This window comes from Esox lucius, chromosome 17 (genome assembly GCF_011004845.1).
Source record: "Esox lucius isolate fEsoLuc1 chromosome 17, fEsoLuc1.pri, whole genome shotgun sequence".
In the NCBI taxonomy this organism is placed as follows: domain Eukaryota; kingdom Metazoa; phylum Chordata; class Actinopteri; order Esociformes; family Esocidae; genus Esox; species Esox lucius.
The window spans coordinates 21216784-21243919 of NC_047585.1; the positions used below are offsets into that span (position 1 = coordinate 21216784).

Sequence of the window (27136 nt, forward strand, 5' to 3'; positions counted from 1 at the left end):
GTAAAAAAAACAATAAATACATTCAGTCCAAGTTTAAATCATGAATGAATTTCCCAACTACCTCCAAACGGGTCCCTTTCAGTTGCTAGCGTGGTATGCACATGTTTTTGACGTTTTGACATTAAGATTTTATCACATTTTATCTGACCTTTACAGTGTACTACACCAGCAGATGGAAACACATCCATAGTCCCAACCTAACCCCCAACCTCCCACCCTGATTTCACTGCACAGGGGAACTATAATGCGTCCAATGCATATCAGTATGGTTCACGCAACATCATTTAAGAAAGGGTCAATGTGAAAGCCATTCCTCCGGGAGGTCCTGAGAGGGCAGGGTCGATCGCTTGGCTTCACGATCACATGTCGGCCCACTGTTGACCTCACTGGGACCTCATAATGACCTCAATCACAGTTGATCCAATAACCTCCTGATCCCATCACTGACCAGAATATGAGCAAGAGCAGATGTGTAAATCAGAATTCAACAACCAGAGGTTTTGGATGGTATTGAGTTGTAGCTCAAGATTACACACACTTTTGGCTCTCTCGCTTTCCCTAACAGATGCACATCTAAATTACAGTCACAACTCTAATTGTGTATTGCTCGCAGACTCCTCGTTCCCTTATAACAAAGACGATTTTAAAGGAAGGACAAAAGCTGTTGTACATTGCAACTCTGTAACTCCTTTCCTGGGACGGAAGAAACCACTGAACTGTGGCTACATCTACAGTAACTAGCATAGGAAGCATTAAGCAATTTCAAATTAGATAAGGTTAACTGCAGTTTGTGATCTTTTTTTTTTTTTATGACATTGAACAGTGACGAGATACACGGTTAAATCACTTCCTCGCTCTGAAGATCAGCAGGCTAAAAAAAGTTGTGATTCTGTTTAATCTGTAATCTTAAACCCTCAGAAGTAAATTACATGTACAATACATCTAACAACTTAAGTAGACCTACTTACCTCACCCAACAACATATAAAGCAGCAGACAGACTGAATAAAATCACACACACACACACACACGCGCGTGCGCACACACACACACACACACACACAGCCTCACACACACACAAGGCCTATCTCTCAGGCATCTGAGCAATACACACAGACTAATTGAGCTATTAGGTCTGGCATTAGCTGGCTGTGGTTCCTGCAGCCATTACTGCCAAAGCCTGAGTCAGTGGACGGGGACGTGGAGCGAGAGGACTGCCGCCGTGGCCACCGCACCATTAGCCAATTAAAACAATCACTGCTTCGCCCGCTTCGGCTAATGAGTTGGATTAGTCATTTGTGCATAAAATAACTGCTGGTCTCCTAACATTCTTATTTTTCCTTCCTACTCAAACATCTGATTACCTACACAGAGGCTGCTCTAGAGAGAAGGGCTGGAGCTCTTGTCAAAAGCAGTTACAGTCTATTTACAGCGCTGTGTCAAATGATGGTGGCGGGAAGAGAAATCCATAGCACATGCATTAGGCCGCCATATTGTAGATTTATGTGAAGGGCGAGATGAGGGAGATGGGCCCGCTGTCCAGGGAAGGACGGGCCTTTCCGAGGGGGCCTTGCTCCCTCCTCCAACTATTAGGAGGAGTTATGGCCAGTAGGAACAGAATACTCCCTCAGTCCTTCATCGATTCTGGATCATTTTGCAGCATGTACAGTATTTTACAGAATGATAAGAGAAGGATACAATTCTGTCTGGCGAGGAAAGGACAGGAACATGACAGAGTACAAACTCAGGGAGAACGACAGGGAGGGGGAGAGTCAGAGAGACGAAGAAAAGAGAGCAGCAGATCAGTGGTAGTTAGGGGCAAAAAGGCGACAGAGAGAGAGGGACTTGAAGAGGGAGAGCAGGGAACCAAGTGTGAGTCACGGCAGAGCTGTTCTGGTGGGGCGAAGCTGGATGTTGGTGTTCACTCCTCTGCTTGCCTTATAAGAGCCATCGTTCCCGGTTGCCTTTCATTGGTGGATCGATACACTCACTAAGTGCTGTCTGACAAAAGGCATATTCCACATTTAAATTCACTTCAGATAAAGCCAGCTGAAACACAATCTTCTCATTACAACGCTCCCCTTCAAGCAGCAAGCCAAGTGTGATCTCTCACCGAGAGAGGGTGGAAGTCAGCTCCCTTTTGGATACAGGGTCAGCTAGATGTGCTAGTCTCACATAACCTTTAGGAGAAATATATTGACCAACATATAAACATTTCAAACCCACACAAATTAGTACTGCAACTAAATACATCATTAACAAGCATCTCTCAATAACAATTGAATCCTTACCACGCTTTACTGGTATTTAGGCCTTCACCCCTTACCACACTCTAACAGGCCTTCACCCCTTACCACACTTTAACAGGACTTCAGGCCTTCAAACCTTACCACGCTTTACTGGTATTTAGGCCTTCACCCCTTACCACACTCTAACAGGCCTTCACCCCTTACCACGCTTTAACAGGACTTCAGGCCTTCAAACCTTACCACGCTTTACTGGTATTTAGGCCTTCACCCCTTACCACACTCTAACAGGCCTTCACCCCTTACCACGCTTTAACAGGACTTCACCCCTTACCACGCTTTAACAGGCCTTCACCCCTTACCACGCTTTAACAGGACTTCAGGCCTTCAAACCTTAACACGCTTTACTGGCATTCAAGCTTTCACCCCTTACCACACTTAAACAGGCCGTCACTCCTTACCACGCTTTAACAGGCCTTCACCCCTTACCATGCTTTAACAGGCCTTCAGGCCTTCACCCCTTACCACGCTTTAACAGGCCTTCAGGCCGTACCACGCTTTAACAAGTCTTCAGGCCTTCACCCCTTACCACACTTTAACAAGTCTTCAGGCCTTCACCCCTTACCACGCTTTAACAGGTCTTCAGGCCTTCACCCCTTACCACACATCACCCCATAACCATGCTTTAACAGGCCTTCACCCCTTACTATGCTTTAACAGGCCTTCACCCCTTACTATACTTTAACAGGCCATCCCCTCTTCCCACGCTTTAACAGTCCTTCAGGCCTTCACCCCCCACCATGCTTTAACAGGCCTTCAGGCATTCACCCCTTACCAACCACCTTTCACTGAGTTTTGAACAAAGCAGGCAATGTTTTTAGCAAATATAAACACAACAAATGTGCAATAAAGAGTTGAACAAATAGATTAATGTTAGGTGACTCAGTAATTGCTGGAGAGGCAGAGATACCCCTTTACACATCCCAACACAGGTAATACAATCCCTCCTGAGAGTCAATATAACATTACAACTGACATGGAAAGCAAGGACAAAAGACATCTATACACCAGCATCAAAAGCTCAGTCGCAGACTCACATATGCACAGATATGTTTTCCAACAGTATATTTTCTTTCTTCTGCCGGCCCTGAGCTACATTTTCTTTCTGATATCTTCCCCTCTTTACTCCTCCTTCCTTCCTACTTTCCCAGTGTCCACCATCCCTCCCCCAACACTTCCAATGTCAGAAAGCCTTTGATGTTATTTTGGGATCAATACATGGGAGCTGGTGAGACACTATCATGGTCCTGAAGGGAACCATGAACTAGATTTCAGAATTGCTTCCATAAAACAGAAGCTAAGTCCCAAGGACACCAGCATGTCCTGGACTTTTAACTCCTTTAAACAGTGTTTTAATATTACAGGCTTTTTGATTGTTACCTAGCAAATCCTTTTGTATAAATGTTCACAACTAGCCTGTGTGATTAACAGACAGAGTAACAGTGCTGTTTTGTTAGACATAGTCTGCACCTGGCTGCTGTATGACGGTCACAAGCCGAAGTAGTTACAAGGTAAGGATTTCATCGAACGTCACAGGAAATCACAAGTCATAGTGCCTATGGCATTAAGCGCCCACTGTTGCTATCACAAACTGCAAATTCCACAGTTTTGTAACTGACTAGTTGGATATTAACTTCACATTGAGCAAAACAATTCAGAATTTACAGGATTATACACTGATGACCCAAAACATTATGACCATTCAAAGGTGAAGCGAATACGTTTGATTATCTCCTAACAAGGGCACATGTTAGGGACTGGGAAGATCAGATGGCAAGCGAACACTCTGTTCTCGTAGTCAAATTGTTATGGCCAGGCGACTCGGTCAGAGCATATCAGAAACAGCAAGGCTCCCGGTCAGCAGTGGTGAGGACCTACCGACAGTGGTCCGAGGAAGGACAAACCACACATATCAGCAACAGGGTATTGGGCGCCCAAAGCTAACTGATGCCCATGTGCAACGAAGATGATCCAGTCTGGTCTGAACCGACATAAGCTCCACTTTGGTACAAATCATAGAAAATATTAATGATGGTTACGGAAATAAGGTGTCACTGTGCCTGGTCAACGTAGCCGCAGACCAGGCACCGTGACCATGATGACCCCTGTCCGCCGTCAAAAGCACCTGCAATGGGCACGAGAGCATCGGACCTGGACCTTGTAGCAATGGAAGTCTGGTGATTGTGTGACTGTATGGTGGTGGTCGAATGAGTCCTGCTTTCTTTTACATCATGTGGACCGTCGTGGAGGGAGGGTGATGCTCTGGGCATTGTTCTGCTGGGAAACCATGGGTCCTGGCCTTCATGTGGATGCCAATTTGACACGTGCCATTTACCTAAACATCGTTGCAGACCAGGTACACCCCTTCATGGCAATGATATTCCCTGATGGCAGTGGCCTCTTTCAGCACAATAATGCGCCCTGCCACACTGCACACATTGTTCAGGAATGGTTTGAGGAACAGGATGAAGAGTTCAAGGTGTTGCCCTGGCTTCCAAATTCCCCAGATCTGAATCCGACTGAGCATCAATGGGATGTGTTGGACCAACAAATCCGATCAATGGCGGCTCCACCTCGCAACTTACAGAACTTGAAGGATCTGCTGCTAATGTCTTGGTGCCAGATACCACAGGACACCTTCAGGGGTCTTGTAGAGTCCATGCCTCGGAGGGTCGGTGCTGTTTTAGCACATGGAGGACCAACAGCATATTAGGCAGGTGGTCATATGAGAGCCTTGTTTTGCCTCATCAGTGTACTTTTTTGTAATGAGGTTATTGTTTGGCAGACATTTGTCAACACAAAAAACTGTTCAAGTGAAATTGTTTGATTGTCCAGTAAAGCAAATGGTAAAACACAACAATGTGAGGCTTAAGACGAGGGCAGAGCAAGTAGATACATTGTTAAAACAGTTTTTATATTTCTGGGGTGAACGTGAGTGAAATGTTTAAAGATCAACTTGTTTAAAGTCAGAGCCAAGTTGAGTGAGACAGGATGAAAAGATACAGTGACTACACTTTCAAACACACATTAATGCATCCACATAAAGTTCTACCTGGTACTCCCCGCCACAAACCCATCTGCATTAATATTAGCGTCAAAGCATTTCAGTTGCTCGCCATCTCGTGAACAGCCATTACAAAGCCATTTGGAAACTGTCATTATCAGTCCCCACAGCCCCAGAAATCCTGTTTGAACCCCTCAGCTATATCCATCCCCATCAAAGGTACCATACATCAACATCCCTGCAATCCCCCAGTCACTTTTTACTATTACATACACACCCACAGAAATCATCCTGTCATGCAAAATGGTGGACATTTTCCGTTCCTAACATACATGGGGATGACCAGAGAGAAAGAGAGAGACAAAGAGAAAGAGAGAAAGACAGTGAGAAATAGAGACTGGATCCCAGGGTCTGTCAAGACTTCAAGGGATGTGGTTCAAAGTGGGTAGGTCACTAGGTTGGATCATTAAATGAACCGTAACAGCACTTGATTAACCCATTGGAACAAAGAGATATTCAATTTCTCCAGACCTGAAGAACACCAGTTCTTATACAGGGCCTGTCTATCTAAAGGACGGAATTCAGTCACTAATGTCCCCCTTGTTAACCTTTTGAACACACACATAGACACAACCACCACCTGATTACTACTACTTACAAACACTTAATACTCATCTCATCCATTCTTCATTCACTAAGACCTTCCCTTCCAGGGCTCTCCAACCCTGGAGCACTAGTGTCCTGTAGGGTTTCAGTCCATCCCTCATCTAAAGCAGCTACCTTTAACAATTAACCGGTTCACGTTAGTTAGGACACTCCTGCTCTCACTTTGTCCCCCCGACCCTCATACCCCCGTGTCCTGGTCCTGTGGCGAGAGCTGCAGTGAGTGGCTGCAGTGAGTGGCTGCAGTGAGGGTCTGCAGTGAGGGTCTGCAGTGAGGGGTTGTGCCGTTGATAATGTCTAATTAAAGAGATTAGAGGAAGACAGGCTCACTGTGATAACAGAGTGACCTAGTACTAATGTGCTCCGCCCACCCCATTTAATACAATCACATCCATTATAGTGACCCCCCCCCTTTGTGCTTCTGTTAAACCTGTCACTTAAGAGGGAATGTCATCCTTTGTTTAAACAAGCCACTCCTTTTATCAGCTGAAAGGGAATGGGCCCAGGCTGACACGAGGAGCAAAAAGATCCTCCATTTCTCCCACAGAGTACAGTCCATTAAATCACAGTCTTATCTCTGAGACTAAACAATAAGATGTCTGCTCTGCATTGTATTCATGCTCAGCAGTAGAAGTCCAGGAATAACATCTGCCTATCTTGAGATACAAGCTCTCACAGACTAGGCATTGGGCTTTTTTTCTGATAATAGGGCGTACATTCAAATTCCTCCGTCACGGCCACTACGTTCGCACATTAGCTTGGCCTTTGTGTTTGTGTTCATGAGTAATACATAGCCAACAGAGCGATTCTAGAAAACCTTGTGTTTTAAGCTGAAAATGAAATTACAATAAGTGTTCGGGTTTAGGAAACAGCATGGCAATTGGCTGTCTCTGAGCAACTCCACTTTCCACATTGGTGTATGACCTGGTAAGCAAATGGCCTGTGCAAAGGAAACCCTGCATTTGCAGGCAACATTCTGTTGCTAGGCAATGGCGTATCAGATTGTCTTCAATCACACAACATACAACAGCTTCTTTAAAGAACCTCCTTAGGGTTCTGTTCTGCCGGTCTGCTGGAACCTACTGTTGCCAGACCAGGGTTGGTTCAAGTTTAGATAAGACGCTGTCAGTAAAGGGCTAAGAGGAACGGGTTGGACTGCGTGTGAAAAATTCCAAGCTGGGAGATGGACTCCCACTTTTGATATGGTCATGTGGATGCCAAATCCATGCTACCAGAATCTGATAAGGCTAAATCCACCCAAGTCTGTATCAAGAAGTCAGTTTCACACACACAGACACACGTAAATCCTGTTTTCAGGACTTTTCAGGATACATTTATATTTTTTATTCACAACTTACTTTCCTGATAATAACCATATACCTAACCATTACCATAACCTAAACCTGAATAACATAACTTTTAACCCTAACCAATAACCCTACAAAAGCATTTCGAAAGTCCATACACTTTACCATGTTTCATGTTTTCATGCAACGTCCGGACATACTGGTACACAATCAAATTATTTCCAAGATGTTGGGTTCCATCATATTGTCGGAACACTTCTCACTCTATTCCCTTAATATGGTTTCCAATTCCATCAGCTTCCCTTTTGAATAGTCATTCCCTGGAACCCAGGACAAAAAACGTCAGGAAAACAACGGAGTGCCCTAAATGGCTGCAGTCTTAGATACAGAGTGTATAATCAGGCACAGACATTGAAGATGACATTTGTCTGTTTGAATTTATAACTCGGGTCACTCAGTTTACAGGGGGAAGCTGGAGAGATTAGGCAGAGAAATGAAAAGCATATCATGCCAGCAAACGGACAAATGCTGCATGTACTGTATATCAGTGTCTTGAATCTGAAAGCATGAAACATTTCCACAGATTACTGATACGAAGAGGATCTGCCCCCAATCCCAGCAATGCAACTGCTCAGCTGCACCACCACACAGTCCCAACATCACACATCCACACCACCACACATCCACAACACCGTACATTCACACCACCACATATCCACACCACGACACAGTCCCAACACTTCACATCCACACCACCAAAAATCCACACCACCACAACACCACACATTCACACCACGACATATCCACACCACCACACAGTCCCAACACTTCACATCCACACCACCAAAAATCCACACCACAACACCACACATTCACACCACGACATATCCACACCACCACACAGTCCCAGTGCCACACATCCACACCACCACACATCCACACCACCACACATCCACACCACCACACATCCACAACACCACACATCCACACATTCACACCACCACACATCCACATCTCCACAACACCAAACATTCACATCACCACACCACCACACAGTCCCAAAACCACACATCTACACCACAAACATCCCTACCACAAATCCACACCACCACACATCCACATCACCAAACATCCACACCACCACACATTCCCAACACCACACATCCACACCACCACTACACCACACATCCACACCACCACAACACCAAACATCCACACCACCACAACACCACACATTCACACCACCACACATCCACACCACCACACATCCACATCACCAAACATCCACACCACCACACAGTCCCAACACCACACATCCACACCACCACAACACCACACATCCACACTACCACAACACCAAACATCCACACCACCACAACACCACACATTCACACCACCACACAGTCTCAACACCACACATCAACAGCACCACACATCCACACCACCACACAGTTCCAACACCACACATCCACACCACCACAACACCACACATTCACACCACCACACATACGCACCACCACACATCCACACCACCACACAGTCCCAACACCACACATCCACACTTCCACACAGTCTCAATACTACACATCAACAGCACCACACATTCACACCACCACAGAGTCCCAACACCACAGATCTACACCCCTACACTGTCACACCACCAGACCACCATGTAGTCACACCACCACACAGCCACACCAGCACTGTCCCAACACCACACCACCATACAGCCACACCAGCACTGTCACAACACCACACCACCACACAGCCACACCAGCACTGTCACAACACCACACCACCACACAGCCACACCAGCACTGTCACAACACCACACCAGCATACAGCCACACCAGCACTGTCACAACACCACACCACCACACAGACACACCATCACCACACATAAACACTTAGACATGAGAATGAAGAAAGTAAAATTAAACTAATGCATGTTGTCAAGTACAATATATGCAAATACAGTATGATATACAAATACAGTATGACATACAAATACAGTATGATATACAACCATGTTGTTGCATTATGTATCCTGTGCTCTATCCAATGTTAAGAAGAACAGACAGGACCAGTGAGAAGAATAAACTCTTTACAATTTAAAAACACCAAAAGAAGGGATGTTGGACCAGTTAGAAGTAATGTAGAAGATAAATTACGTCCTATCACACAACAGACACAACAAGCAAACTGTCTCCAGAGCGACACAGGCTGAAATTAATGACAGATTTGGCTAAGGAAATAAATACTTTAGAATAGAACTAAATAACACAATTTATAAAGATTGAAAATATCCTTTACTGTCTTCCCAGGATATTTTTTGTGCAATGGATCAGAAACAGGAGAGATTAAAGGAAAGTTATCAGTTCAGCCTTTTGATGTTTAATCCTTAAAAGTTTTGTTGTCTTACTGAAACATGCTTCTATTTTTAGAAGGATTCAGTGCCTTGTTGTATTACATCTCTTGAAGTTCTGAATTATTTGTATGTTTATTCCAAAAACACATCCCACAAAGGCTTCTTACAATGTAACTTTTTATTAAGCAGTTCAGCAGAGAGTAACATCCCCACCGAAAATGAAAACTCCAACATTCCTGTCTACTGAGTTTTGTGGTAGGTTGTATTTCTAGGTACTAAGGTCCTATGACCAGCGCTATCCCACATAAAAATAGTCTTTATCCGCTTTGTACATATACACATACCCAGAATGTTATTTTGATATAACAGAGCTGCTAGTGGTAGACAGTATATAGGAACAGACAGCAATTTCACATTATAATTTGACCGCCAGCAGAACCTGCAGTGGAAACAAGACAATATTCGGTTAAAAGCCATCTGGTGTAAAGCGAGAATACCGCCTGCAACATAACACAACTCTTTATGTCGTGATGTACTGTATTTAATGTGTATCAAATTTAAGTCACTTGGGAGAAGAGCGCTTGTTACATGGCTAAAATGTAAATGTGTGTGTTTGTGTGTGTAAACACATACTGTAGACTGACACTGTACAACATACACAACACATACACTAGCTGATGCACAGGAATCACATAAACATCCCCATCCACAAAATGTATTTAAGTGAATTGACACTCAAAAATAAATAAACCACCCACACTTCAACCAAGAACTGACTTCTGAGTGTAATGGTGAACTCAAAACTTCTTAAGCAGAGTGATAGAATGTAGCTACAAATCATTAACCTAGCCTCGCAGTCGAATAAACACACACATGAGGAACAAGGAACTCATACGACGTGCCAAACACATGAATTTAAACACTCTAAATCTCTCGAGAGAGCTGGGCAAAGTGTGAAGAGTGTTTTAGGCAAGGACTTGGTATTTGTGACCAGAGATAGACAGACATTGAGTGATCTGTCTCTGTGTGTCTCCGTTAATTTTAGGTAATAGGCCCTGCAGTCATGCGGAGGCTGAGGCTTGGGCTCTGGTTAATGGTAATTAGATTTTCCTATTGGATCGTTCGCCCGATGCCTGTCAACATGCTGTCACTTTGGATCCTTTGAGTGACACCGCCTCAGAGTCTTTTCATTGGCTGAACACCAAAGGCCTTAAAAGACACTGGGGAGAGAAGTAAAGTAAAAAGAGAGTTGGAGAAAGAACAAGGACCAGAAGGATAGAGAGAGGAAAGATAAAGACACATACCGAGAGTTTGGAGGAATGTATCAGGGTTTTCTCTAACTCCACTAATTATCTATTGCATTACTTTTATTGTCATTTTAAAAAGCGTAATTTTTTTTTCTATATAACAGTTTCTGCAGTCATGACTCCACTGAACCTTATGGTGGAAATAGATAAAAACACATCATACCAAAGGAATCTTAAGACTTATTCTAAAGGTGTCCTACATAATACCTTTTTGACATAGAGTGAAATTATTTCCAAGCCCTTGATAACAGTCGACGAAGACCTTCCCTCTCCTTTGAGATTATGGAATCTCCTGAGCTCAAAGCTATAAAATGGTATTGCTTGTGTACTTTCATTGGATCTATTAACATTTTTCCATCTAAGTATTTAGGAGTTGTTGTCACATGGAACATTTTGTCTGCAGTGCAAATAATCTAAAACGGCTGTGAAAAATATGAAGGTGGACATATTGGACCATGCAAAGATGTCTGTCAAGCAAGTATTTGGATCCCAAAAAATGTGTTAGTTCAAGGACAACGACCTCAATCGTTGTATATGAAAGCAGATCTAATTCGGCAAACTCCATTGAGACTAAATGTTCTTTGTCTCTGCAGAGTGCTTCTCTGTGTGGCACCTAGAAAGTGTTCTGGAGCGTCAGGCTTGGCTGGGTTCCATTCAATTTCCCCTGCGGGTCATCCATCGGCCCCAGGACGGGCAAGAGAGCGCCCAGCCCCGAGGTGATTAACGGAAGAAAGATGGCTACAGCCCCAGCGTAAATCCAGAGGGGTTTCAGGTGGAACACAGGCGCTTGTCTACCGATGAAGAATGGGACAGAGTCTGGAAATCTCTCCCCACACTCCTCACTGTCCTCACTCCTGCCATTTTAGAGAGCAAATCTGACGGAGGTGAGAGAGAGGAAGAGAAAGAGTGTCTAGGGTGGAAAGAAGAAAGGGAGTGAACAACTCAAGGGGAAGAAGAAAAATAGAGGGGGAGCAAATGAAAGGGAAAGAGTGCAAAAGTGAGAGAGAGACTGAAAGAGCGAAGAAGAGTATGGGCTGAAACCTGCGAGCCCCCAGGGTAATATTAGTAAGGCCCATCTGTTGAACATCTGGAGCCAAACACCTACAGCATCGTGGTCTGGAAATCAGAGAGGGCAGAGCATCTCCCTCATTCTGTGATCATGATGGAGGAGATAAATGGAGCGATAGATAGACATTACTACTAAGCACATCAAGCATAAAGGTGACTTTTTATCAAATGTAAACACATTACGCAACATTTCGAGAGGAATTATTACGTCTTTGTGCGATTCAAAGAGGTCATAGCAAAACTATGGTGCACAAGAAACAAAGTACTTTGCTTCTTTGTACCGTGATATCAGTACTTGACTGAGACTTGAATGAGCCAGTAAGAGTGACGGCACAGAATACAGTCTAGAACCCAAAGGGTTGAGAGTGAGAGGGAATGACAGAAGCAGTAGCAGCTCAGTACACCGCTCATCATCTCCATCTACATGCCCATTCATCTGAAATGTCATCAGGCCAGGCCAACCAGAGAGGCAATCTCTTCACGCTAAGAAATTAAATAAAAAATCTACTTGCATCCAGTTGCAATTTTCTGCTTTGTGCAACTACTTGCATGCAACAGTCAATTTAAAAAACAGATAATATTTTTGACACAATGTCCATTTGAAGCTTCACTCTGGCCCAGTTATCAGGTGAGCACAGCTGTCCTTCCCACTGGAGCCATGTTCCAAGGTGAACAGAAGAGATGCTTTTTAAACAGGAGGCGGCTCCTGATCCAGAAGACACAGCTGTTTTGCATGTCATTCTGTCTTTCTACTCACATTATAACATGTCAATTAGCCAACAAACGTATTGTATAGGAAATGCTTGATTTAATAAAGCAGACATACAGTTTTATGTTGCACTGTGTTTTCAGTTCATTTTAGCTGAATAAGGAAGTTACCAAAAGCGGCTATTCCAGTCTCATTCAGTGCTTTATTATTGCGGAATTAGTCAGACAGCAGCCATTGATGATTTTCATTGGTCGCTTGCAACTGGCCCTGCATGGCTGGCCCTAGTTTTTTATTATGACATCAAGCTTGTTAGTGAGTTCTGCTAGACACATAATCATGAATTGTGCCATCTAGCCTATCTCCTTGCAAATCATTTTCCAAATAAGTGTTGAAAAGGTGAGAAATGTTGCTGTGTTCATCAGCGACTAAGCATTGAATTGAGGTTACCCATTAAGCAAACTGGAAAGTACGTCGATGTGGTGGTGAATGAACTGAGCAGCTGTTGAGGTATTGAGGTAGCACTGACATTATATACATGACTTAATATTGATGGCAGTGTGTACCCGTGGATCTGTAATCAGTAATGGCATTAGAAAACGTTTTACTTTATTGTTGGGCCATCTTTGTAAGAGGCAGGTATTTTGACAGCATCCCAATACTTTTCCAATGCTACCATATTTTGCAGAAATGAATAGCGTGTCGACATAGAAGTGACGTCTAATAGTTGCAGAAACATAACTCAACTGATAACGCAGTTAGCCTTGGATCAATTTGCTACCCCTTAAACCCCTTAAACCATCATCCACTGTGCATGTGGGCTAAAGACACTTGGGTCCTTTTCCAGACAGGTTCATTACAGCGCCAGTTGATTTACACTTGTTAATTATTGGCCTAATAGTAGAGGTGGGTATTTTCAGATGTTTAGCTATTTTCTTTTATAGCCATTGCATAATATGTTTGCTCTCCAACCTTCCCCATATTAATAGAAGAATTAGGGAATTTGGCTAGTATATAAGTCATATTTATACCACAATCATGTTTAAGAGAAGAATCTGCTTAAGAGTTCCTAATGACTCAGTGTAACTTGACAAATAAATTTGTGGCAATGGGAATATTTCAACTAGATTTGGTTCATATGAATTCAAAAGGTTGAACACATTATTGACAGAAATATGGAACTTGAAAATTCCTTTCATATTTTGAAAGAAATAATTCAAAATATCACCTGATCAAGCTGATAAACACCAATGACATTTCTTAGCCTTTTTGTGACAATTTGTACCTAGAAAGACAATAATTCTGGAAGGCACAAGGAGGTGAACAAGGTACAGATAAACTGTAAACATAAAACAGAAAGGTGTGACCAGATATGTGCACATTTTGTGTATTTCTTTAAGAATGTGAAACGAAGGTGTCAAGCTTAAGAACCTTTTGCAAATCATTCCAATCATTAGTGGCTGCAAACCGTGTCAACCAAAATGTGTATAGTGTACATTACCCAGGACTAACCATGATGTCTAGAATGCATTATTTGCCATTTGGCATGTTTCTCCTGTCCTGGTTGGCACAGCACCGTGTTGACAATGACTTGACAACTGTTTACAAAAGGAAGAGTCATGCAGTCTCTCTGTTCACCAATTAGACATTGTTTACAAAACGTTGTGTACAACAGGAATGATTTTTCTTGCAATGCTAAGACATGCTAAGACGCATGTTTTTAGGGTGAGACATTGAGCAACCTAGATGCAACTTCATTGCAAACTACATATTGCTTTACGTTATATCGGCTTGAGTTTTGATTCCATGGATACACATACAAAAACACTCTGCCAGGATTTCGTTAATATCCCAGTGATATTGGCCAGTCTTTGCAACGCTGATTGTTATTAATACCATGCTGGTGAGTAAAGACAAGGAAAACATGCCGCAGGCCAAACTTCAGTCCACGGTCGAGGAGAAAGCCAGCATAGTGCTCTCTCTGAGTCACGGACATTTTTCATATTTTCGTCTTCTTCCATCCATCCGAATCTCTTTATGGCTGGTCTCATGTGACAGTGTCCAAAACAAGCTGCTGACCGGAGGGGTTTGGAGTCTGATGGTCTTTCGTCATTTCAACACCCTTAATGTTACTTGGGAGTACTGATTCCACTTACTTCTACAGTACCACTTCTATCGTTAAGCAGATGATGACAAACCTACTGATTTAAATCTCTCTCTGACTGGTGAAAGTCCACTGTGTAGGTAGCGAATGGCTGGTGGAACTGGCGGGTTTCACCTAGGTTGACCACACAGATATGCTGCCGTGTCATACGATAAGGTCACCATATTCAAATAGCCTGATAATTAGAGCCTGGTGCTAGGAAAGGGAAGTTTCTATTGAAAAAACAAACACATTTATTACCCAAAGGTGGCATGTCACAGGAATCAATAGGGTTTCCATTAAACACTGCTTCTCCACGTGCTACTCCGCTGCTCTCTCTCTCACTTCCTTCCTCTCTCTCCTTTTGCATTTCCTCAGAAGCTCTTTTTTTCCTTTTTCTCCCTCGCACTCCCAGGCGTGATCTTTAGAAAACGACTTTAACAAGCAGAACACTCCTCTGACTCTCAAATCCCACCTCTGAGGGGTATTCCAGCTATTTAATTTTATGAGATTATTAATGAAAGACATGAGGCGCATCGATCTCTTCAGGAGATGCATACTTTAAAAGCTGAGGTGGCTCCATGAAACCACCCTCTCATTGTTTGATTGACAGAGAGGCGGCGGGCTGTGATGACGGACCCTAGAGGCAGATCTAACACAGTTCTGTACATTCAGTACTTACAATGGCTGGTTGGGGCTGTTTGTGCTACAGTGACTTGTGATGGGTCAATCTGGCTGACTTTCAGTGTAACAGTGACAAATGACTGTGGCGTGACATTGACCATCACACTTCCATAGTGCAAGAATGAGACAGAGGGAAAGAAACAAAGAAGGAAAGAGAGAGAAAGAAAGAGAGACAGAGCGAAAGAGAGAGAGAGAGAGATGGGCAATGGGAGAGGGCACTGTACTTTAAACAGCCTCCCCAGAAGTAAGACAAATTGGGCTCTGCAGCCAACTCCACAGTCTTTGTCCCCATCTCTCAGAGGGGGAAACCAGCGTCTCCCAAGCATTAAAGTGGAAAAACCAACGCCACTGCGAGAATTTAATGAGGAGGGCTCTGTACTGCTCTCTACTCTCAGGACCACTGCTGACTCTTTTGGCATGTGCTGGTATTCTCTCTTTTTTATTGTCTTTTCTTTGGCAAAACTGAGGGGATATCCAGGCAGTAACCAGCCAAGGCCTCTCAGTCACCTCTGTGCAACCCTAACACATTAGGACTGTGGAAATGGAAGTTTACATTAGACTTGTACAGATTATTATGATCTCGCGAACTCCCAAAAAGAACGTGAGATTGCAAGATCAGGATGGGTCGTACAAGGCAAATGCTTTTCTCCAATAACAGCCAGACATTACCCTGTTCATCAAGCCCTCTACATAAACCTACCTCAAACAAGTGGGGTAACGAACGGAAACAGTTTTCTGGTTCAACCAAAAATAGCAGTTGGAGTGAAGCAAAATAGAAAACGAACAATACTATTTCAAGCTAAGCATTAGCCCTTTTAACTTTATTTCAAACCTGCACCTCCTGATCCATAGTAGAGTAATGGAGAAAGGCTAAAGTTAAGTTGCTAAAGCTTTCCCAAAATAGTGTAGCCACGCAGTGCAGAAAATGCATAACAGCAGTATTATGTTCTTTTAGTAAATATTTGATTGATGGAATCAAATATACTTGCTGGAAGATTGAAGTGAGCGGCCTGATTTTCATTTGAAACGGGTCAAATGTTTCAGGATTGATACAGGTTGTGAAAACGAATAAGGCTTATTTAAGAGAGAGGCATGTAGGCAAAAGGTAGAGTCAGGAGACTTGCAAAAGGAGAATGGTGATGGATGATATTTAGCACTCTTCCCAGAAAGCTCTGACTGAATGTCTGGACAAACACTGTTAATGTAATGCCAATACTGATTATTGACAATATAGAGTAACACAGGAATCCTGAAAAAGCTCTGTTCAAAATCTTAATACCTATAATCCCTCTCAATGGTTTTATTGAATTTTATGTAATAAAAGTAAAAAAGTGAAACAAAACAGCCCTTGTATAAAAGACCCTTCTACTGTTCCAGTTAATATTTGCTATATTGAGTAACATTCCATGGTAGCAAAATAAAAGGTATGCATGTAGTCATTAACATTCCAGAAGGAAGATAATCATTCAAAATGATATCCTTAAGTGTCTTCAGCAGTTTGCATCTTGATGCTGACATTGAGGCTCATGTTGAATCTTAATTGTTTAACACATTAATGTATCCCATTGCTAATACCACACTTCATTGAGCACTCAACCACCACACAGAAAAACACAGACCTTTGTGTGTGCGTGTGGGTGTGTGTGTATCTGTGTGTACCTCTGCATAGGCCAGCTAGTGTGGGTATTTTTTTGTAAAATAAAGAAAATGCAACCAATAATTTGCCAGTCCCCATGAGGAAAATAGTTTTGGGCTAAGGATTAGGTTTACAGTAAAATTTATAATTAGAGTTAGACTATGTTTCGGTTCACATTTAGGGAAAATCTGATTTTGAATTGGTATTATTTTTGCGGTCCCAACAAGGATGGCAAATCAAATATATGTGTGTGTGTGTGTGTTTCCTGCATCTATACTAAGCATTTCCATGGTTGCTAGAACGGCGGTCACAGAGGATTGCTTGACAACCTCACCGAAAAAAATGCCATTTAACTTTATAGGCACTGGCATGAACCGCTTTAATTTGTTATTAATGTCTCTTCCGTGGCTACAGAGCCATGCTAATTGTGACCGCAAAGAGAGGTGGAGACAGAGAGAGAGTTAGAGAGCCATTGGAGAACAGGGAGAACAAGGTTAAGCCTAAATTCAGACGGGGATAGTATAAGTTCCAGTGGACTAAACCATTTATGTTCTAAGGTGGTAAAAGTCTACCAGAAATGTGATATTTTCACACCTAAGGGGTGACAAGAAATGCTGAGAGGGAAAAAAGTACTACGACTTTCACATAAAAAATCTGGATTTCACAGTGCCTTACAACTGAAAATCATTATTACTGTATTTAGAACTAGTCATTTAGAAAAGTCAAAGAAAAAAGTTTAATCGGTTAACATGTTTAATGTCAAACTACCCTGGATCACATAAAAGAGAATCGGAGTAAAGGGTGACATACAATGCTCAAAAAGCCTAAGAAATCAGTAAGAGATATTTGAAGACATAAATCAATATATTTCAATGAATTGTCTAGACTTGACTGTACAGCTAAATGGTTAGGATAGAAACCATAAGATCGGTGTAGGTTTCTGGCATAGCAACCAGAAGAGACAGAAAACCGCAAGTAAAACATTGCACTCAATTCAAGCTCTTCCATTTGTTTGTGACGAGATCCCACTTCTGCATCCATCCAACAACAAAAATCTAACCCAGGAGAATAAAGAAATAATCAGACATCACCATCGCAGGACAGAACACTAATTTGAGTATGACAGGCTCTACTTTCCTCCTCCCTACTATGTGTTTGTCTGGTTCAGGCCACAGTTAGCTCTGGCTGCCTCATCAACTGACAGCCTGTCAGTCCTGGGCGTTTTAACACTGACCAATCCTCAGCGCTGACATCCTCCCCTGGCACAGCTCTGCCGCTCAGTCTCCTCAACCTGGCAGGCAGAGTTACCCCACAGAAGGGGTGAGAGTTTACCCTACTCTCTGTCTCACCACCTCTTCTTCCTCTACCTCTCACAGCAGACACTGCTGACCAACTAGCCAGTCTTTTTTTCATTTAGAGGCTTGCATGCAGCCTAGGTCTGTGGAGAACAGTGGCAGGTTTGGTAGGAGGAGGGTCTATAATACCTCCTATATTCGCTACACAGTACTTGTACACCCTCAGGTCTCCTGTTCTTACCACAGCCCTAGTCTACTTAAAGGGGTTTCTGTGATAGTACTGCTAGGAGTGATCTTCTTCACTGCAGATAGCTGTCACTTCCACTGCAGCCCGCCATTCAGCTGCTCCAAAAGGACATTGAAAAAGACATGACTTGCTTTTTCTCTAAAGTGACTCTCTGGTAAACAGGGCACGCATCCTTGAATTGAAGATAATTCAGTGCAGCAAGGTCTAAATCGTTACTTGACATGGGGCACAATTAAATCTTGCTATTATCTTTGATAAACAATTTGGACATAAAAGCCCTCTTCAGACAATATTGCTTAATATATTTTTTTGAAAAGAGAAATATATACATATATTGTTTACCGTGAAATATTTTATCAGACATTAACAGGTTTATAGTCACCAATTCCATGTTGGTTCAGACAAAATCATTAATGTAGTAGAAAAACAATATAAAAAAGGAATTTGTGCAGGGGCAAAAAAAGTAAAACACAAGTTGCATTGGTTAAATCAAACAGGTAGATAGACACAGGTGGGTAAATAATTGGGTAACAAATGAACCAATCAAAAGAGGGATATATAGGAACGAGGTTGGGCACTCTGATGTTTAGAGTCAAGAAACCTGGTCAGGTTCATATTACCCATATGGGTGAGTGCAGAACAACTCATGCTGAGAGGAAAAGAAAATATCACAGGACACCAGGAATAGGTAAATGTGAGCACATCAGTTAGGATAAGGCTATACAAGCCACTCTAAAAGAATTGACCTTGATCAGTCCACTGTGAGGTAAATCATTTCCAAATTGGAGAGCATTTAAGATGACAGTAACTCGGCCAAGAAGTGGACGCCCTTCAAAAATATCCCCACATAAGAGCCACAAGAAACATAATAAATTGGGTAAATGACAACCCAAACATAACATGTGGAGATTTGCAGACCTCCCTTGCTGCATCTCAGGTTGCTAAAATGGCATTCATGGGAGGATTGCTAGGAAGGAGAAAAAATAACCAAACTGCCCGTCTTAACCTTGCCAGAGACCACCTGGACAAACCTAAATGTTCCATTCTCTGGACACATTTACATTTTAGGTCACAATGAAAACTGTATGTCTGGAAAAAACCCACCACTGCTTACCACCAATAGAACCTTATCCCAACAGTCAAGCATGGTTGTGGGAATGTCAAGATGTGGGGCTGCTTTTCCTCCTATGGACCTGATCAACTGCACACCAAGGGAATTCTGAGATATGGTGATAACCTGGAGTTACTGGAGCAGAACGTCCATCAAGGAGCTAAAGCTGCAACAAAGACGGTTCTTCCAAGAAGATAATGACCCAGAGCATTTAACCGAATAATATGTCTCAAGAGAAAGAAGACTTGTGATTTGGACAGGCCAAGTCAAAGTCCTGATCTTAATCCAATCGAGTTCCTGTCACAAGATCTGAAATGGGAAGTACATGGCAGACACACCTCAAACCTCACTCAATTAATTGAGTTCTGTGAGGAGGACTGGACAACATTTTTAAAAAAGATGTCAGAGACAAATTAGTGACTATAGGAGATGTTTAATATGTTTATCGTTGTTAATGGAGGTGGCACAAGGACATGATTAAATGAAAGGGTTTCCATATTTTGGCACACATGAAATCTGGGTTTTTGTTAAATTAACAAAGTTTGTGAAATAAACAATGAAAATATACAGCTCTGGAAAAAATGAGACCACTGCACCTTTTTCTTTCCTCTTTCTTTCCTTTCTCAAAAAAGTATTGAGTGAGGAACAGAAGCGTTCAATTTACAGTGGTCTCTTAAGTTTAACCCTTCTGTTCCTCACTCAAAACCTTCATTTCGACTTTTTTGGAAAGGAAAAAAAAAGCATTGTAATGTAAGAAAATTTGTTTTTTCATCTATTCACCACAAATGTGTTTACATGCATAAAAAAAAAACATGTTAAGGCACACAAGGACGCCAACAGGAATCCAAGGGCCCGGGACAGAACTGAACGTTTACGACCTAAACCACAGGCCAAAAAATATATATTAATGATATTACTGTCCAAAACACAGGTCATAAACGTTTTACTGTTTAATGTTTTATTACATAACTAGGCCACATTCAAATCACTTTGTTTTCAACACAGGTAATTTATAAGGCTATGTCACATCTTTCAATTCAAACCTACTCAGTCACAATCAGTCATTACTTAACTGCTACAGTATACATTTTAACATTCTCTTTTTGATTTGTAATTCCATTTCTGTGCTCCTTGTTTTGGTTGCATGGTGGCAATGTTTTAGCCAGATAGATACTGCAATGGGGGCAATGTTTTAGCCAGATAGCTACTGTAGTTAGACAAATTTACATTGGTTACATTTTTATTGTTATTTTTTTAAAGCTGCACTACGTAGGATTTTTTCAGTAAAATAACAATGTGGGAGCAAATTTGAGATATCCCCTTTAATTTCAGGCCCCATATACAGTATGTTAAGAGATGAGATCGGAAACGGAGCAAAGAGGTGTTCACTCTCTTTGAAAATTACCAGCAAGTGCCAAATCTCTCTCCAGAAATTCAAAGATGCTTACACCTGCAAATTCAATATATTTCCGTGACACTGTAGTACACAATAGTGCTTATTATTTCTCATAAACCGTTGTTTCACTACCGATCTACGACACTATCTATTTTTACGTACTGTCCACAAGAGATTAGTCTCAGGGATAACAGGAGCTGAGTTGGATAAACCTTGTTGTATCAAAGACTTATTTAGTACATTCTCCATATCTTTTACAATATTCATTTATCATAAAATATATTTATGAGTACTCGGGAGCTAGCATAACAGTAACAGAAGGCTACAATAGGGTGTAACAGGGACCTTACAATGTTATATATCTGGCACAAAAAACTTGGCACCCCCAAAGTCTGGCTCCGCTCTAGGTTCCTTTATAGGTTACTTTCTTTCTAGTGCTTTTCCTAGTCACTTAAAAATCATATTGCTTCTCTGTCGGGTTTTAGCTTGGAAATATGTATGAGCACTTTGCGACAACCGCTGATGTAAAAAGGGCATTTTAAAATAAATTTGACTGATTGACTAATTGATTCAGTCATATTGCCCTTTGTCACCTTCATCGCCCATTGTGAGGAAAATAATGTTTTACCTTTATTTCTAATCCATGTATTAAAATGCATGGGATATAGTATAATACAATTATTCAGTATGAAAGCATTACAGACAGTATGTTCCAAGCACTTCAAATGAAGCACCAGAAAGACGTGCAATTGAAAAAGTATCTACTTCACTGCATAATGAGGGATAATGGACACCCTGCATCTAACAGCATGAGATGTGCTTCTCACAGAGGGTAAAGGGGGGGGCGGGGGGGGGGGGGTTGGGCAGCAAACACGCTAACTGAACCGAAGCGCACTGGAAGCAATCAGACCATCCCACAAAAAGAAAGAGAAACAGAAAGAAATAGAGAAAGAGCAGAGATTGTTTTAAAGCAGCAAAGGGCAGACTGGTTAATAATTCTAGAACTTTAAAAGGAATTACGGGAAACTTCCATTCCTTTGCATTGTTAATTATCCAGTGAGGACTTTATTAAAACAATGAGCTGGAACAATAGAAAAGGTGACACCAATGCCCACTATTGAATGAAGAAGCTTTTATTTTCAGCAGTTCATTAAACTCAAGAGCTATGACAGGAAAAAGGAAAGGCAGACAGAATACTTCCAGCACGGACTGTGTCCCCCAACAGCTCCCCTAGGCTTCAGAGCTGATGATGTGAAAAACAAATGAGAGAACGAAATGCCTAACCAAGTAGGAAAACTATTCACAGATCTTGATTTATTTTATTTTGCATTACACAAATTCTTAAGACAACTTTTATTGTGAAACAATTCATTAGTAGTATTATTAGCCATAATGTTGTAAATAACAGAAGGCTCTAACTGATACCTGAAATACATAACACATTGCTGAGTGAGTGCCCTCGTATATTTCAGCATCTTTCTCCACAACCCACACTTCTCTAAAAGAAATCTGTAGAACATCACTAAGCAACAGAAAGATGACAGTGTCCCACACAGTTAACTGTCTGCTTCCCCCATATCTTTTAATCAATCTATTAGGGGAAGCTTGGCCACAATGGCAGGCCCAGTGCCTGATAAAGTGACCTCGCTAACATTAGAGCCGCTCTGGCCTGTGCGTGAGGAAGATAATGGCCAGTTCTGGGAGAGATGATGATGATGATAATGTTGTTACTGAAGCCAGGAGCATCCAATTCTCCCTAAATGTCAACCTTTACTATCGCACACTGCGTCTCAGAATTTAAGACGCTGCCTGTTCAGAATGGATAATAAACACATTATATCATTCTAGCAGACTGTAACAATTGAACTACCAGATGACAATAAGGGGAAGGAAAATGAGTAAAATAAAAAGGACAAGAATATGAAAAGGTGTGCTGGTTCATACGTTTATCAAGAGTTCTGTTTTGCGCGTTCCGTTTAGCTCGTTCTGTGAACAACATATATTTCATAGACAAAGGGAAGGGTTGAAAGCTATACTGATCTCTGTATACAGCTCTTTCACGCCATCTTACCTAGTGGCTCTGAACTGAATGGTGAGTGACTGGGAGATATGTTCTCTCTTTCATTAGCAGATTGGCTATGGTCAGATTCAAAGTGCACTGACACCCAGGACTGAGGTTGGAGCCAGTGCCTCACGGCAGGAGACATCCTGCAGTGACATTCAGGACTGTTTACATCAGTAAACTGGCCATTACGGGAAACTGAAGAGTGTAACAAGCTCTTTGTCATTCTCTGTCTACAGTGGTCGACTGTATTGGTAGATGACATGATATTGAAGGACACTTGAGACTGACAATTGTGAGATGTTAAAGCACATTCAATGCTCATGTTTAACATCAAATATTACTGTGTGTATATATATGTATATATAATTATGATCACAGAAAAAGCTAATATTCCCTAACTTTTTGTCATGGGCTGTCCCTTTCAATCATTGCAATCATTTTAGTGATAGCTTAAAATTATCACTTTTGTCATTAAACTGCTTGCAGCAACTGCTGCTTATGACACATAGCAGAAGTGATCACACTATGCTTTTCTCTTCATGTACCACTAACTGTCCCACCCAATTTCTTATTGCTGCATTAAGCAGGCAGACAACTTGACGTTTAACAGAGGGAGTGTCTCAGTTAAACCTCAAATCCATTTGCTTGCTTGGCTATGCAAACTCCTTGCTCAAGCTAAATGTTACTCCACAACATAAAACTAATTTATTTTCAGCACAGCTAATTCTTAGATAACAAAAACAATCTAACCGTTCTGATTGATCCCCATAAAGCAGTTCCACCTGATTGGAAAATGTATAAATTGCTTTGAGAATCTGATTAGTAAGAAATTATGAATTTGTTTAACTTTGTTTAACACAGATGATTTTTACATCACTTAAAGGACTGAAATAGAAAGGCTTAGACTTCAATAGGTAGTGAATTACTAGAATAATTCAGCTTGAGTCATCAGTCAATGTATGTGCAGTTCTATGACAATGCCAATTCCTAAAGCATTTAAGAATTTCTCTAATGTAACTATTACCTCCAGTTCTGAATTCTGCCACTACTTGCCCAGCTACAGAATCAATCCATTCCTCCCTTTGGCCATTCATTTCTCTATCATACTGGTTCTTTGCAGTTGATCCCCAATTCCCCACTTCTTACTGATCCCCTCCCACTGGCTGATTTCTATATAGATTTATGATCAGATGGAATGGGAGATGAAAACTGTAAGGGGAGAAGAGTCAAAGAAAACAAAATCAGAATGCTGAACAAAGGCTGGTACCCATGTTGCATTCAGCTTTTATGATAGAATTTAGGAAGTTGTGGATTTCTCAGTAAACTGACTACGTATTGTTTAATGTTTTCGAACAGTATAAACCAGGGTACTGGCATAGACTCGGTTTGGGATTTGCATGGTACAAAGAACTGTAATATACTGAATTATTACTTTCATGATTTGAAGTGGGAGAAAATATCATGTGTAAATCCGAGAGATAGAGAGACACATGCACAATGCATTTCTATATGTACATTGCAATTAAATGATCATGCTTTGCTTATGCATTTTCATTATCTTCAGACACATGTGATGTCATCTAAAGGAATGTATTTGAATAATGAGCAATACTCAAACAAAATGTGTGTCTTGGCTTCTACATACCACAGAAGTAAAGATACAATGTGTAATAAAAACTGTATATGCAAAACACTATTGGATTTTGTCTGGGCTATACATCGTCTAAGCAAACAATCTCTGTTGTACAGAGCAGAAGCGTCCATCGCTGCCTTCCCCCTAAAGGGCCTGTCAAGAGGGCAAAAATAAATTTCTTGGAACTGCTGTCATCACGTTTAAATTGAAAAAGGTTGAAGAGATTCTGGTGCCACTCACTCAAGGTCACCCGAATTAAAATTGTACAGAGAAAATAATCAAACGAACAGCGGTGTCAGTTCCGTAGACTAGCCTAACACATAGTCCCAAATCAATAATCCATACCGGTTTAAGGATAGTAAAATAATGACAATTATGCTTATGAGTTTTCCTATAACGCATTTGAATGGCGAACCTCGCCGAGCAACATGTTAATCCATGCAAACATGCCATCGTTTTTCTCCTGATTTTCTTTTGGCCAAGTCAGAATGGAGCTTAACATTGCGCCACGACTTAATGATGTTTTAAAACAATCGCCGTCAATTTGACCGAAATTTCAGAATATGTATCTGCGTTCCCTTCACCGTAACAATGCTCGTCTAATACTTAATGTGTACATTTAATAGCGTGTAGTTGATATAATTTAGCGTGTGTCAATACAAATGCATATGTGTCGCTGATTTGCCTTTCTCGCTCTGTAGCCACACTTGGGCTATACGACTTGGAGATAACGGTTTAGCCGCATGGGTGCTTCTGCTGTCAATTTTCAAGGCTGTTTTGAGATTTCCAATACATTTCGGATAGTCGTTGTATCAGGTTAGTCTTGTTTAATCTACACTCTATCTCAAGATCTTTAGTTTTGATATGCCCCGCCACAAGTTAATCAGTGGTTAAAGTGAAAGGGAGTTTCACCATCTTTGGATTTAGGCTACTAAAGCCTAAAGGGACTCAACACATTCAAGGAAAAAACACGTAAAAGCAAATACTTTTTCGAGACATTTGTATTTCCATTATCCCAAATTATATTGTGTACCGTAGCTTTCTGTAGCCTATGATTAATTATGAAAAGGCGCATAGAACATAGGCACAAAATGTGTCTATAGAGAAGCCTACTGTACACTTCCAAATCAAAAAATATGTTTGTGTATCAGCCGAGTTTAGTCATATTGCACTTAGCCTACTCCAAGTCATCAAAATAACCAAACCTGGAAACACATGATGTGACTTGGAAAACTTACCAGGATGACAGTCGGCCCAAAAGACCACGAAGGCAGACACAATCAAAGACAAGATCCACCAGCAACACGATTGCAGTAGCCTCCGCATGACAAAATGAACATCGAGAGCAAAAGAGGCAACTGTTGAGCTATCCGTATGATCAAATAATAAATGTCCGCTGCGTAAAAGCAGCGCAAATGCCGCTAGAGACTGTTTAATGGAATTCAGTGTGGCTCTGGAACGTTATGAAAATAGTCTTTATTTCTCAAAACCTCCTTCCAAACAGCTTCTTGATACTTCCAAAGAAAAACATCAGATAGGAGATATATAGCTTTCGAGATTGATTTTATTAATCAAGGATACGGGGTAGAGATGCAAAAGACGCTAGTGCCAGTAGTCCATGCAGCAGAGAGCTGCAGCGGCAATACTGCTGATGAAAACAGCGAGGGAATAGTTGGAGCGGCACTGGAAGCGTTTCATTCCTCCATCCAGGAAGTAGCGTGTGAACCGAAGTCCGACGGAGACTTAAAACATGCTTTGGAGAAAAGACTATGAGAGGACGGAGGGGAAGCGGTGGGGAAGGAGGGAGAAAGGGAGAGAGAGTGGACGAAATGCAAAGCTCAGTCCCCCGGATCCTAGCGCCGGGGAGTAGCACTCCATTTAGTCAATAGCAAGCAGTTTAAAGGGGAAACGTGCATTTGGAATAACAAAGCAGACATCGCACAAGTTATTTTAGCGAACAGCTGAGGGAGTCTTCTGCAATTCTTTCCAACCATTAGTGGCAGAGAAATTAATAAATGAAGACCAAAGGAAATGTGTGTTTTAGGAATGACCAGTGTGCAATATATACACTATTATAGCGCAGGTTATTGGAAAAGCAGATGTTGGGAGATGAGCCGAGGTGGAGGGGGGATTTGCCAATAGGGGCTTAAATCTGTAAATCAGTTGGTAGGCCTAGCAGCTGAGTCTGGAGTTATATA

General features: G+C 41.7%; 1 protein-coding gene across 2 annotated transcripts in view; it reads right to left on the reverse strand.

Moving 5' to 3' along the window:
- Positions 1-26729, reverse strand: part of ptprga (protein tyrosine phosphatase receptor type Ga) — a 239652-nt gene extending 212923 nt beyond the window's left edge. For both annotated transcript variants that reach the window (XM_029113688.2, XM_029113687.2), the window contains exon 1: positions 26177-26729. In XM_029113688.2, coding sequence (XP_028969521.2) covers positions 26177-26264 — 88 coding nt within the window. In that variant the 5' untranslated portion in view covers positions 26265-26729. The remainder of the gene's footprint in view (positions 1-26176) is intronic.
- Positions 26730-27136: the final 407 nt, after the last annotated feature.